Here is a 15258-nt window from a genome sequence, read left to right on the forward strand (position 1 = left end):
CTGCCAAGATTAGTTACTGTAAAGTTTACCCAAAGCTGATTCCACTATTTTCTGATTCCTAATTTCCCCATTCTATGTGACCAGTTTATGCCACAGAAAAGACAACATCACTAACTATGAAACAGAAGCCATCTAATAAATTTTCTTATATTTGCGGCCTGCTCTGATACCATGTTGCTTTTCCAGGAACACTGCAAATGTAATAGCACTGCCTGATGTATTGGTATGTGTTTTTCAAATGCATCGATCTCTTTGAATTTGCATGAGGAATAGACCGAGAAGAGACATGTCTATTCATTGATATAATTAATAAAAAAGCAAACTTATATATATATATATATATATATATATATATATATATATCAATCATTTTATTTATATTAATTTCTCTTTCATCTCACAGGTTTATCCTGCTAACGCTACCAAAACATCAACAACCATTAACTAAGGTTCTAGAAGAACAAGCTAAATATAGCAAGAACCTAAGATACTAATATAATTCCAATAATATGGCTTGTAATTTAAATTTTCAGCATGTAATGACATTGAGACTTTTGTAAACAATGAATATGATATATGATTCTGAGAGGTATTTTATTTATAATTTTATTGGCAATTTTAATTATGGATTTATAAGTATCATGCTTTTGACTTATTATTATATGCTTGGAGCTTTGACCAATGATGAATGAGCACTGAACATGTTACATGTATGAATCTATAAATATACATATTACATACATATATATGTTTTGAAAATGCCTATGCATATACCCGCGATACCGGCATCCATCCATAAAAAAATTGTTGAATCCCCGATTCCGAATATGAACCAACATCAAGATCAGCTACTTGGCTTATTTGTTGAGCCTGACCATTTCTATCATACCCAACTTCAAAAGCAAGTTTGTGTCGAGGCGGATTTGTCCCATGACCTCAAAGACACAACTGACATATAGGAGATTTTTATCACACCCAACATGTCCTAGTCTAAATTTGCCTAGTGTATGCTTTCAATGCCAATCCTCAAAGCATAAAATTAAGGATTGTTTGTCGGTTGCTTCAAGAGCTAAGAACCCTCCCAATATTCTAGACCTTCCATGGGTCTCAAAGGTTCCTAAGCCAAAGGAGAAATGGGCAATGATGACTCGTAAGGGGAAGTCTACCTTGTTGAATAAATCTCAAGAACCTATTGCTATGTAACCGCTGCCACCAGGTTCAAGCCCTTCTGAGAAAGGGAAAGATATTATTAATTTTGTTGCAATTAAGGCTCCTATTCGTCCTACCTTTGTACAAGCACCTCAATTGCCTTTAATCCTATTTGCTCAACTGCATATTTTGCACCACTCTTGCAACCCTTCTAGGTATGTGGAGTGCGCGAGGTTGTTTTAGAAAATGAAGAAATGATTTACATGGCTTTCAGTGGGCTTCAAACTTCATGCAAAATCATTTCTGCTGTCTCAACAAAAAGGGTGATATGCAAGACTTCCAATCATGAATAATCTTTCATGGAATGTCCAAGGTCTCACTGACCTCGCCAAGAAATATTATGCGTGGGATACTCAACAAAAAAAATCCTAAAATTGATGTGTTACATCTTTAGGGAATTAAGCTTGATTATTTCATGCCTTTTGCAGTTGGCTAAATTATTTGGCCAGTTGGCTTGGTTTTTCCCTCCAGCCAAGACGTGGGTCACGGAGGGGTTGTTACCCTTCTTGCATCACAATGGCATTTTTTTATGATTGATCATGGGTCAAATCTTGCTCAGTGGCATGTTTGGGTCCTCATGTTAACTAATAATCATTCCTTTAGGACCATTGGTTTTATGCTCCCAATGATCTTCTTGAGAAATCTGCTCTATGGAAATTCAATGCCTCCTACCACTTGGGATTTCTATGTGACTTCATATGGTTGAGGTGGCTTCATTTAGAAAATGAAGGAATGATTTACATGGCTTTCAATGGATTTCAAACTTCATGCAAGATTGTTTCTCATGTCTCAACAACAAGGGTGATATGTAAAGACTTCCAAACATGAATGGATGGAATGTCCAAGGTCTCACTGACTTCGCCAAGAAATATCATGTGTGGGATACTCAACAAAAAATATCCTAGAATTAATGTGTTACATCTTTAGGAAATTAAGCTTGATTATTTCATGTCTTTTGCAACTGGATAAATTATTTGGCCCTTTGGCTTGGTTTTTCCCTCCAGCCAAGAAGTGGGTAATGGAGGGGTTGTTACCCTTCTTGCATCACAATGGCATTTTTTGTCCCTGCCTTTAAACGTGGGAGACTATAGTTTTCACTGCCTTCTTTTTCGATTAGTTGAATTGTTGGAAAAAGTGTTGAATGAAAATAACAGTGCAAACCTATAGTTGTCCAAGAATCTTATGTTTTTATACATATAGTAAATTTATATTGTAATTTTCCTATTGGCTAAACACTATTTTGCAGGCAGTATTTCGTTTTTATTCATACAAATTCTACATAAATTAGAAAGAATACATTTGGCATTTCTGACACTAGCAAAGCATCACACATGCATAACATAGGAATTTAACGTGTGTTGATGTGGAAGGTGATGGAGAAGTTTGGTGCATCAATATGTGTGTGCTTATTTTTTCAAATTGCAAATACACTCTATTAAATGCACTGCCCTATGTTTCGTGCATGTCATTCTAATGTTCAGGCAGTGTGTTGGAAGTTTTCAGCGGAGACTGCTGCCTAATTCTGTGGCAGACGAAAGCTTCTCATCTGCTAAGGATATTTCCCTCATCTCTGTATTTTTTTCCCTCCTAAAATATTAGAGTTCATGGTGCCTGAATCATCTGAAATCATTTCTTGCTTCTTTTGTTTCAAAGCTCATGTCTCTTGTGACAATTTATATAACCATTATTAGAGTTTTCAATTTAGGGTTTCTCTTATTCTCTTAATTTGTGTTTATATTGATTTGTACGCACCTGGCAGCAGCAAAATCCAAGCCAAAGAGTAAGGGTGAGACAAGTGCATCTTCATGCCAAGCAGTTGATATACTCGCGCCATCCATTTGAGGTGAGATGTTTCCCATAGAATGGTTTGAATCAAACAGAAGTAATGCCCTCAAGAATGTTGAGAAATTATGCAAGTTGGCATTTCACTGTCTTATTTTATGTAAAATGATAAAAGATTTTCTTAAACTTATGTATTCAATGAGCTGATTGTCCTCTTCTAGACTCCATGCCCCTTTTTCACCTTTGTTATCCCTTATACTATTTTCTGCACCCTATGCTAAACAACAGATTACAAAAACCATATCGAGATAATATTTTTCAACAATACAGTCCAGATGTCAAATATCATATTTCTCGATAATGTTACTCATTTAAAAAAACTCAATTGCAGGAGGGGTGTTGAGCTTTTTGGAGCCCTAGTGTTATTTTAGGTTTTTTTGCATTTTAGGGCTTTGTCTTCGTCTGTACAGGCTCCTTAACTAGACACAAAATGACCCCTGCCAAACAATGTTTCATCATTAGAACCACAACAAGCTGTAGCTACATCTAAGAGAGATCCCTTCAATCCGAGACAAAATAGGTTGCAAGGTTTGGAATAACCTAAAACCAAGACTTTGAGAAGACATAAGCTACAGGGAAATCCCTCAAGTTGACTTCCAATATGCATATCAAGGATTCCCCGTATACGCTTCAAAAGGGGTCTGTTGAGATCAAGGAAATGATTTCAAAGATCCAAAGAACTAAATAGGGGACCCCTCAATCAACAACAACAAATCTGATCCCTCATCTTCGTTTGGTTAGATCAAGGGTGCCTAGAATTACCTTTCCACCAGATCTTTTGTCGCCTCAAAGCCAGGATATTTGTTTTGGCACATCCATTTTACTATTCAAGAACATTGTGATTTTCTATTTGATGAATAGGAAGGGGCTTCTCAAATTTTATCTTCGTGAAGCTTTGGGTGTGTTTATAATTCTCTTTAAATCACCCCAGGAAAGGGATTTTGTTCATAGACATAAAGTATGGTTTTATTAGGGATCTTGTATGGGTATGAATGCAAGGACCCTAGATTTTATAGCCCCAAGTTTTGATGCTCGATTTGTTCCTTTCTAGATCCAATGCCAATACTCATCTTTAGAATTCTAAGAACTCCATCTATTAGAAAAAAATGGCTAATAATATTGGAATCTTTGTTGGAGTTGATGAAAGCCAACTCCGAAGACGCCCAAGATCACCTGCATGCGAAAACTTGTCAAAGAGAAGCCAAGGAGAGGAAGAGCATGGAGCAAAGGAAAAACCCTAAACGGACATGAGAGACCACAAGTATGCAAACACAAGAAAAAAATGTATTTACAATATGCAAGAAGTGATGTGTGTTCTGAAAATACAAAGAGGGAGCCCGAATATAAAGAGCTCATGGAAGCTTGTAAAACAAGCTAGAAGGTGTTAGAAGATAAGGATGACAACTCAGCACATATCCACAAAAGGTGGAACATGCTAGAAGGGAACAAACTCCCGTGTTGTCAACAACTAACCACTACATGCATTAAATACAAAATATTAAATAAATGCATTTACCTAAGTAAGCTTACGTAATAGAATAAATAATTAATAAATTAATTATTTACTGTAACAATCTTCACGAATGAAATTAAGGAATGCATGGACCCAATGAAACAATTAGATTGTGTATTTTGGTAGACACATAAAATGTGTTTCCCTCAGCTATCCAAGTTAACTTCATTCGTGGAATCTGGAACTGAGAAATTTTCATTGAGAATACTTCTAGAAATTGTCATATCTATCATATGATGCTTACTAAAGACACTCATTGCTGTCAAATATCTAATCCAGAGAACACTACTAGATAATCCTCTTGTAAGCAAGATGTCTCTGTGACCCATTCTTCTACACCTACACCAAGTCTTCATGCACCTTCTTTTGGTATGGTTGTAGTTGACATGAGAGATGTCTGTGTCATATTATTCTATTGTATTACAAAAAGTAATTGATTATAAGTGATTTATGTGTTCTCTGGCATCTTATGCAATTTTCTTTCTAAAGATAGACTATCCAAATGTTACATTTATCACAACCATTATGCAACATATATCACTATTAAGAAAAATCTATGTACTTCTATAGGTCCATCCTTGTAAGCATACATTTTAAAGGCTCTAATTCAGGCAGTATTCTTATTCATCCTTGCAATTTATCAAATGCACACACCAACTGTGACAACATTTCCCATCAAAGGTTCCTTCACGCATCTCAGAATTCATGGCTGATCAACTTCTTTGATCAATTGGTGTCATTTCCCAGAAGGATGATTTTGAATTTGCATCAATCCCATTTTCCATGTGTCAACAGATACCTAATTTAAACTCCTTACCATCTTTTGAGGATATTCAATTAGAGAATTTATAGGATGGTTTTGAAATGGTGCCTCTTCTACTTCCTATGTCAGAGGACTTTATAGCCCTAATAGGATGCTTGAATTGCTTAGTGAGTACAAGTTGGAAGTAGAAAGTTTAATTTTGATGCACTGATAACCATTTTGACTGAAAAAGAAACAAAAATGATATTGGGAATTGACACGGTATGAGGTTGTTTAGATTTATTTTTTAAGGTAGGGACTCGAGCTCTATCGAAGATCTTGTTGTATGATTGATCATGGGTCAAATCTTGCACAGTAGCTTGTTTGGGTCCTCATGTTAATTAATAATCATTCATTTGGGACCATTGGTTTTATGCTACCAACAATCTTCTTGAGAAATCTGCTCTATGGCAATTCAATGCCTCCTACCACTTGGGATTTCTATGGTGACTTCATATGGTTGAGGTGGTTTCTAATAAAAAGTGGCTCTTGCCTTTTTGTTGGACAATTGGCAAATGGGAGGTTTGGTTCTACATGCACAATAAATTGAGTCTTTATGAGCCCAATATATTTTGCCACCATCCTGAAGTTGCATGGAGTAATTTCAAGGTTGGAACGACTTGATCATGTCAATGATAATGTCGCAATTTTTCTTCTCATTTGCCTCTTCTCAAGCTCTTCTAGCAATGCCCCATCCTAAGCGTACCCTGTCATACCACTTTTCCATTCAAATCAGCATTAGTTGGCAATTGGATCTGGAATAGGCTTCCAAAACCTTGATTTTCTAAATACCTCTTTGTTGAGTAACAAGCCCAAAGGCCCACATTCATCCCAAGTGTCATCCTAGTCAACAATCTGAGTAGATGAACTAGTGGAATCGTTCTTGTTGGTGGAATTAAATATTCACTAATTACACTTACTTAAGCTTACTTAGGATAGTGCATTGCATAGTAGTTTGTGATTGAGATACTTGGGAGTTTGCACCTCAATTAAACACATGGTGTATGAGTATTCCACTCTAGGTGGTCATAGTTGTTATCTCATTCCACCTTTAGTGCACTTATCACATTATCACCCTCATCATTGCACATACTTCATTGCATAATGGAGGATGATCCACCTTTTGTGGACATGTGATTCCACCTTGTGTGGGTAATAGCTTATCTTCTTCTTATCATTGTCTCTTATCGGCTCTCCTATATAAGGAGGCCTATTATGTACATTTAAAATCAATTGATTGGATGTCAATCAGGTCCATTATCAATAATAGCATTATTGCATCTTCATGCAATTGTCTTGTCATTCTCTTGTGGAAGTTATCTTGGTCTTTCATTTGATCCCAGGGGTGTTGTAGAGTCACCTAAAACTCTAACATGGTATCAGAGCTCTCATGGTGTGAAGAATTCTTCTCAAGAAGTGCAATCTTGGCTTGATTCATTGTTTGTGCAGCATTTGACAATTTGGACATCACAATTTGGAGGAGATTTCAGGAGTCCTATTTTGTGATCATCTATTACAGGTGAAAATTGGAGCTTGTTAGTGCAAATCAAAGGTTGGCATCATAGAGAGGAGGTCCAAAAACCCCTAAATCGAATTTTGTTTCATCCAAATTGGACATTTGAGGCTAACTCTAGAGCCATCTGATTTTTGAAGGTGCGACAGCAACAATTCAAAAAAAAAAATTCAAAGGCGATTTTCAAACAGCGATATCTCCCTCATACGAACTCCTTTTTCTGAGCAATTTTTTTTGTTTTGGGGTAGAATTTCACAATCTACACAGGGGTGCAGGTGATTTTGGATCTCTGTCTCTGAAGTTTTCTAAAAATTGCAAATCCCATTTTTCGCAACTTTCAAGGCTCTATTTGGGCACATCCGGTAACATTTTTAGGTGCAATTTTTTTTGAAAATGCATGATTTTTAATCTACTTTCCAGATCTGTAATCAGATTTCAGTGATTTGGAGTGGGCATATCACTTTCAAAAATAGGTCTTTTTTTTACTACACTTGCAATTGGTGAATACTTGGATTTCAATTTTCTTAATTGAATCAGTAATTTGAAGAAGTTATCAATTGATTTCAGTCATTCTTTGATTCATTATGGATTTTTCAAAAGTTCCATTACTCACTCCATATAACTATCATGAATGGAAACAAGTAGTTTCTAATTAGTTGATGAGTATTGGATTGCTTACAATGATTCTTGATTAGGATCTAGAAACAACTATAGGTGTTCCAGAAAGAAGGAAATGGTTTGATAGAAGGGATAAAGCACTTGGCTCTCTTAGATCTACCACCTCCAATGATTTACTATATCATATTGCATCCTGCACACATCCTCATGATGTCTGGACTACATTGGAAGGAATCTTTGGTAAACCTAATAGAATAAGAAAATTCAAATTGGAGAATGAATTTATAGATCTAAGTCCATGTGATTTTGACAATATTCAAGAACTTTTCTCTAAGTACAATTCCATTAGATTGGAACTTTCTAATTGTGGTATTACTAAAGATGATGAGCAATTGATATTATCTATTCTTTCCAAGCTAGGTCCTAAATATTCAATCTTTGTTTCCACATTCTATGCTACTATGGATGCTCTTGGTAGTGCATACAAAATGCCTTCTCTTGATGAATTTGCAACTCAGCTCACAAGGGAACAAGCAAAGTTAGCAGACATGGGTCAATTGAAGCCTTCAAAGCATCAAGCATTGGTTGCAAATGACTCCTCTCTAAAGGCTCCCAAAGGAAAGGGAAACAAACAACACAAGGATCCTAAGCAACATGAAGAAGGTGACGACTCTCCTTCACAACATAATATTGAGTCCAAATCCTCTTCAAGAGAGGAATCATCTAGAAAAAAGAGAGATAAAATGTGCTTATTGCAAAAAGTTAGGACATGATGAGCATAAATGTTTCAATAAGAAGATTGATGAGCTCACTCACATTCTTCAAAAGAACAATATCTAGTTGCCCTCATCAGTGTCTTCTCCTTCTTCTCAATATCATGCAACTACTACATCTACATCATCATCCAAAGGCAAAGGACAAGCACTCATTGCTTCCACCATCCTAAGCAAGGTAAATGGCTTCTTAATTCAGGTGTATCACATCACATGGCATCTTCTATGGATATGTTTTCTTTTATTGGGCCTCGTAATTCTCCACCTATATTGATGGGTAATAATACATACATGAAGGTTTGTGGGAAAGGTTCCATTCCTATGGGAGAGGGTACATTTAATGATGTTCTTTGTGTACCATCCTTGACCACTAATCTCCTTTCCATTTACCAAATTACTCATGGGGCACAAGGTAAAATTGTTGAGTTCACTCCTAATTATGTCTATATTAGGAACATGGAGACTAGAGATGTCATAGCTATGGGAGTTGTTGATCATACATCACACTTGTATTCTTTTGCACATTTTGTTGATAATGATGATGATATTCATGATGTACCTAACCCTTTATCAAAGGTGAATTATTCGTGTGAGGAGAACATTGGACACTTGAATCATTTTGTTCTTGAGACAAGTGTTGAACTTCCTACTACTCCAACTCTTGCTTCTTCAGACATGAGTTCTACTATTCAGCGAGATGATCTTTATGCTTCAAATCTTGCAGTGTGGGATGAATTCTTGGATGCTCTTTCAGATGAGTCTCATAATGCAAATTTGGTTAATACATCTGAGGGAGTTTCTCTTTGAGATACTTCTTCACCTTCTTTGGAGATTGGATTTCCCAGCTCTTCATGTTCTCTTGATTTTTCACATCTCATAGGTCAGCTTGATGTTGTGCCAGAATCTTTGAGCTTGGAGACACCTATTCAGTCTTCAGAGATGCATACATGGAGAACTTCTTCCTCCTTCCTCACTTTTTACATGGAGTGGCTTCTTCATCTTTTGATGTATTTATCTCCTCCTAAGGAGAGACATGTTTCTTGTAGGCATTGGATTATATTTTGCTTGCAGGTACTCTTCATATACATTGGAGCTTCTTCATTATGGGGGGGATATCATGTCTCCTGATTTCCTTCCTATAAGTGGATCATTCTTTGTATATACATGATGTATGCACTTTTTTGAAAGTCTTGAGTACTCCATCCATCCATGCATCTTATTTTCATCTCTCTTATTGGAGGAGGGTTTTTCCCATGAGGTTTTCTCTCTTTCTCCACTTCATGAGAGATTACATTTCATGAATTGCATTGCATATTGTACATGGGTACCTAAAATGGCCTAGTAGCTAGGACCAATCTTGCATTGTGAGTTTAAGTGCATTCCCCTAACTTGCACTTAGGGGGGGTGTTGGTGTAATTAAATATTCGCTAATTACACTTACTTAAGCTTACTTAGGATAATGCACTACATAGTAGTTTGTGATTGAGACACTTGGGAGTTTGCACCTCAATTAAACACATGGTGTAGGAGAATTCCACTCTAGGTGGTCATAGTTGTTATCTCATTCCACCTTTAGTGCACTTATCACATTGTCATCCTCATCATCACACATACTTCATTGCATAATGGAGGATGATCACCTTTTGTGGACATATGATTCCACCTTGTGTGGGTGATAGCTTATCTTGTCCTTATCATACCCTCTTATCGCCTCTCCTGTATAAGGAGGCCTATTATGTACATTTCAAATCAATCAATTAGATGTCAATCAAGTCCATTATCAATAATAGCATTCTGGTGTCTTCATGCAATTGTCTTTTCATTCTCTTGTGGAAGTTATCTTGGTCTTTCATTTGATCTTGGGGGTGTTGTAGAGTCACCTAAAACTCTAACAATTCTATTCAACATATGTCTCGCTTCCTCCACATTTATGGTAGCCAACTTGCCATGTTGCACCAAAGATCCTAAAAGGTTGCCCCCTCGTATCTTTGTTGTGCAACAAATGAGCTTGCCACCAACTCTTTTTCTCCCAACTTGCAAGTTTGGATGGCTCAACTCTGCCACTCTAAGCATATTGCTAAAAAAAATACAGCCATAAAGGCTCAAATAAAAGCCAAATTACACTGCCTAAAGAATGTTGATCTTGCTTCTAAAGAACATTACCTATCCATTTATGCTCGTCACTCACCAAAATAAATAAAAAATCAAGGAAGGCAAGACAATGCTCTCTAAGCTACTAGACATTCTTAAGGCATTTGTTATGAAATGGTCTCTATCGCGCAGGATGCTTCACCTAAGTGAGATAGAGCTCTTCATGATTGCCTTTAGGTTGGCTTGTATTGGCTTTCTAAGGCCCAACATGGCTTTGTGAGCAATTGCTCTCCATTGAGAAACTAAAGGAGGTTGTCTACTCAATGGTGAATAACAAAGCTCCTAGTTGTGATTGTTTTCCTTGCAAGTTCTATAAAGCTCTATGGCCTTATGTGGTTCTGATCTTCATAAGGTCTATCTCGAGGCCTTTCATAACCAATCTCTAGGAAAATTGATAAACAAGGGTAACATCAAATTCATACCTAAACCACGAAAACCAAAGGATATTTGAAACTAGCAGCCAATCACATTGTTTAACATCTCCCATAAAATCATTTCAAAGGCTTTGGATTTGAAAATATATCATTTGCTTCCTCAAATTATTCCTCCTAAGAAAACTAGTTTTATAATGTTTGGACAACATCATTGCCATTTGGGGAACATAGAAGGGCTATTTTCTTTAAGCAACAAGCCCCATATCAAATTCATTTTGCTGAGACCTACAACCACATTGAATGACACTTCATCTAAGTTATGTTTTGGCCTTCGCTTTACTCAATCTTTGAGAAAGCTTTTTGGAGATGCCTCAAACTGCATCACCATTAATGGTCACCAGTCTCAAGCTTATGGGCTTCACCATTCCCATCCGTCAAGGCTATTTACTCACTCCTTCATTTTATGTTCTTGTTGTTGAAGGGTTTGTGTTTTTGTTAGCGAACTATATCTCCTCAAAGTGGTTTAGAGGAATTGTCGTTCCTTAGTCACCTAACCCAAAGGTTAATGGGAATTTTGCAAATGACTCTTTCTCGCACTTATTGAAGAGTAAATTATCAAAGAGGTCGTACAATGCCTTGGCACCTTCTGTCCTGCTCCCTATTCTTCCTTCTTGTAGCATAAAACTCAATGTTATTGCCAATTCTTCTTGTGCTACCATGGCTTCTTAGCTGTGGCTACAAATGGATTGGTCATGAGCAAAATGAGGCTTCTAAGCATTCTCTTTGCCTTAGAATGCAGTCCTTGGTAGATTTGAGAAGAAGCCTTCCTACTGGGCTATGAAGACACTTTTATTGGCAAGTAATTTCGAATGTGCTCTAAAATTCTTGTAGCCACCCATGTGTTATTCTTCCTATCAATCCCCTCTTATTGCCTCTTACATGAAATTGGAGGGGCTACATAATTTTCCGCAGCCCCGTTAACAAGACTACAACAGTTTTCATCATGTTACTTGGGGGTTTTGTTGTCTCTCGTGTGACTCCGACAATCGTGGGCTCCTCTCCACTCAACGTCAAGGGTTGGCGCTTTGTGTGAAATGGATTGGGCATGTTGTTTCTAAGGATGAAACCTTCAAAGTCCTCCTCCAATTTCCTAGTCAATCAGCCTGCTTTGAAGGGGATTGATTTTCAAACCCTTTTGGTCATTAAAGACCTTGATTATAAACCCTTACATTGGTGGGCTAGCTTTAGCTTTTGAGATGGTATTCCTTTCAACCAACATAACCTCTAGTGGTCTTTGCATATTCAAAATCATTCACCCTTCCTTTGACTTGTTTTATGAAGAGCTACTATGAATCTTCGTTCTTTGGAAGACATGCAAGCCCATTTTGCCTAATATATTCTTTTCCGAGGCTTACTTTTGTGCTCTTGCCTTCGACATAAGGATAATTTGGAACCTTGATGTCCAATTTGCGACCAACCAGAGTCTTTCAAACACCTCTTCCGATTTTCTCATCATGCTTAACATATGTGGAGTTGGATTCATGACTTTTTTCGCCCCTTTCAGCCACAACTGTTTCCAGCATATGGTTCTCTTTGGGGATTGGCCTCAAATTCCATTCAAGTATACCCAAATCTAACATGTTTTCAAGGTAGAAACTAATTTTTCCTTATTAGAAAACAGAAATGCTTTTTTTTATTACAACTCTATTGATAATTCTATTTCACTTTTACTAAAGCTTCTATTTGTAATAACTCAAGCTAGTAAAGTGGTGTTGAAGGTGACCCACCTCTAGGAGCTACTTAATCACTGAGGAAATGCCCCTTGCACTACGACCAAGGTCCCCTCGGATAGTATTGCTTCCATCAGTCATTTAAGACCCCCCAACTCCTATCTTTGAAATTAGTCATAGCAGTACTAGTACCAAACTCCGGAGCCTCCAAGAACTTCCATCTCTTGGTGACCTTGATCTCTAGTTGTATTTTATATATAATCTAGTGATGGACAGATTGCTTGGATTTACGTACACTGGAGAGTTATTGGTTCAAATAACTTCCGGATATTAAAATTTGAAATGGCTTGGATTGGGGAGTTATTAGTTCAAACATTTATCAGTCATTGAACTTGAAATGAAGCAAATTATCTTTGTCTAAAATGGCCAGAATTCAGTTATAACAAATCTGTCATTCGGCAATAATTGTCCTTCCCTTTTTATGCATCAAAGACTAATAAATCGGCATATTTATTTGTTGAGAGCTACTTAGAGAATCGACATTAAATCTACTGAATTCTTAATAGCAGTGACGAGTGGATTGCTCAGATTTAAGTACAATGGGTTCTTACTAGTTCAAACAACTATCAGTTACAGAAATTTGAAATGACGTGAATTGGAGAGTTATTAGTTCCAATATTTATCAATTATTAAATTTGAAATGAAGCAAATTATCTGTGTCTGAGATGGCCAAAATTCAGTTGTAATAAATCTGTCGATGGGCTATCATTTTCCTTTCCTTTGGAGAATACATTAAACACTAATTAATCATATTTGTTTGATGAATGGTCGCATCAACGTCTTTCTCTCGTGATTTTTATTTTGCTGTCCCTTTAAAAGGACAAACGATTTCTTTGTCGAAAGACATACATGGAATGGGAAACTGGAGAACAAGAAATTTACGGCACAACAAACTTAGCGTAATAATTGTCATTTGATAAATTGTGTGATTATTTTGTATGGTACGAAGTTTCTTCAAGGTAATTTTCTCGAAAAAGATTCCTAGTTTTCGTGGGAGCAGCTAATTGAGTGAATTGATGAGATGCACTAGGTCTTTTCTACGACCAAATATACTTGAATTCTCTCCGAAGTCTGTGCTAAGGGAAATCTGGTAATTACCTACGCAAGCTCAGTTCCTTAGTCTCGTTAGTTAAACTGTTGTGCCACACACATATAAGTAATTTGCCTATTGACACGAAACAGAAAACGTTGAGTTGTTACCATTTTAACTAAAGTATCTACGGTCCAAAAGCCACAAATACAGGTGGCAGTTTTCCCTAAGGATAGAATGTACTATGGTGATCACAGTATACAGATGGATTTATTACAAACAAATAATACAAAATTAAACAGCTTTCAGTATTAAAACTACAAAAATAAACCCTATTTCCAAACAAAACCCACTTTCTTGCAGAATTGGAAAAAATATGCTTGCATTACAACTCCCAATTTTCTAAAAAGATAAGAAATAGTAAAATATCAGAAACGCATACGTCGGATACAAACCCTAAAGAAATCTCGAAACAATAAATAAATTGAAGTAAACAATAAATACCTTTTTAATGGAAGGATCGAGCCACTCATACCACCGAGCTTTGCACTGCTTTGCTGATTTCCGAACAAGCAGAGAAGAAATACGCGCCCATTGATTCTTGCCATATTTCATAACAGCCGCCTTCAGAATCTCATCTTCGGTGTTTTTCCAAACACCTCCCTTTATCATAATCCTCATCTTGCTCCAATTTTAATTAAATCCTAGAACAAGAACTCTGTATGTGCCCTGATCAGAAACGAAGTATACTTTGCTGATCCGATATATATTTTTCAATCAGCAGTAGGTTTTTATGTTCGTAAATATGAAAAAAATAATAATCAAAAAGCCCTTATTTAACTGCAGAATCTTCCGCGGAACTTTGTTTTTCCAAATCCAGTGTCAATCTGATGACGAAAGCGCAAGCATTAAGAATACAGAATTGCCGCGGGCGACTGGGCTGAAACTAATAAGAGCAACGCTGTCCTCTGACTCTAAGGACCAACCAATAGTGCTTCTAGCTCCCTGCGTTAAATTTTCCTTCCTCTGTATAGCTACTTCTGAGCTTCCCCAGATTATTCCGTGATAAAAGAAAGAAAGAAGGTAAGGAAGTGGTTTTTATAGTCCATGACACTAAGTCATAGTTTTTGGGTTTAAGTATGGTGACAGAGTGATATGGGACTACCTCGTGCTCTTTTTTCGAGAGGCACTTGGTGCTACAAACGAGGCGTACATACCTTACCTTTCAACGGAATTTGAACTTGTGACCTCTCTTTCAAGAGTATTTAGAAATAAAAAATTAGCTTTTTTTTACCAAATGTGAAATCACTCTATTAGGGTTTTGCATGTTGTACGACATTTTTCCTGAATTTACTTCTAGTTTTGTGCCTGTCATACCGCATTAACTACGAGATCATTGGGGTTTTTTATTATGGGTCGACCAACTTTAGCCCAATAGGTTTTACTAGTGTTGGAGTTGCTACAATAGATGCTCATGGCACCTCTTTTGAATAAACGACCAAGAAAGTTTGTCTAGAAAGTGTTTCATGATGTAAGCCCTTGATACAACGAGAATCCAAGGCTATCCCTACTAGAGGTAATATGAATCCCTACAAATAACCACACAGCGAAAACACAACACAAATGCAAGAGCTCATACCAAA

At 36.8% G+C, this 15258-nt stretch overlaps 1 protein-coding gene across 1 annotated transcript in view; it reads right to left on the reverse strand.

Moving 5' to 3' along the window:
* The window catches only part of LOC149559615 (cell division cycle 5-like protein), a 53897-nt gene extending 39210 nt beyond the window's left edge, over positions 1–14687 (reverse strand). The window contains exon 1 of the mRNA XM_089833463.1: positions 14120–14687. Within this exon, the coding sequence (XP_089689589.1) occupies positions 14120–14296 (177 nt within the window). The 5' untranslated portion in view covers positions 14297–14687. The remainder of the gene's footprint in view (positions 1–14119) is intronic.
* Positions 14688–15258: the final 571 nt, after the last annotated feature.

The sequence above is a fragment of the Cupressus sempervirens genome, chromosome 5, assembly GCF_028749045.1.
Source record: "Cupressus sempervirens isolate cs-2001-9-10 chromosome 5, ASM2874904v1, whole genome shotgun sequence".
In the NCBI taxonomy this organism is placed as follows: Eukaryota; Viridiplantae; Streptophyta; class Pinopsida; order Cupressales; family Cupressaceae; genus Cupressus; species Cupressus sempervirens.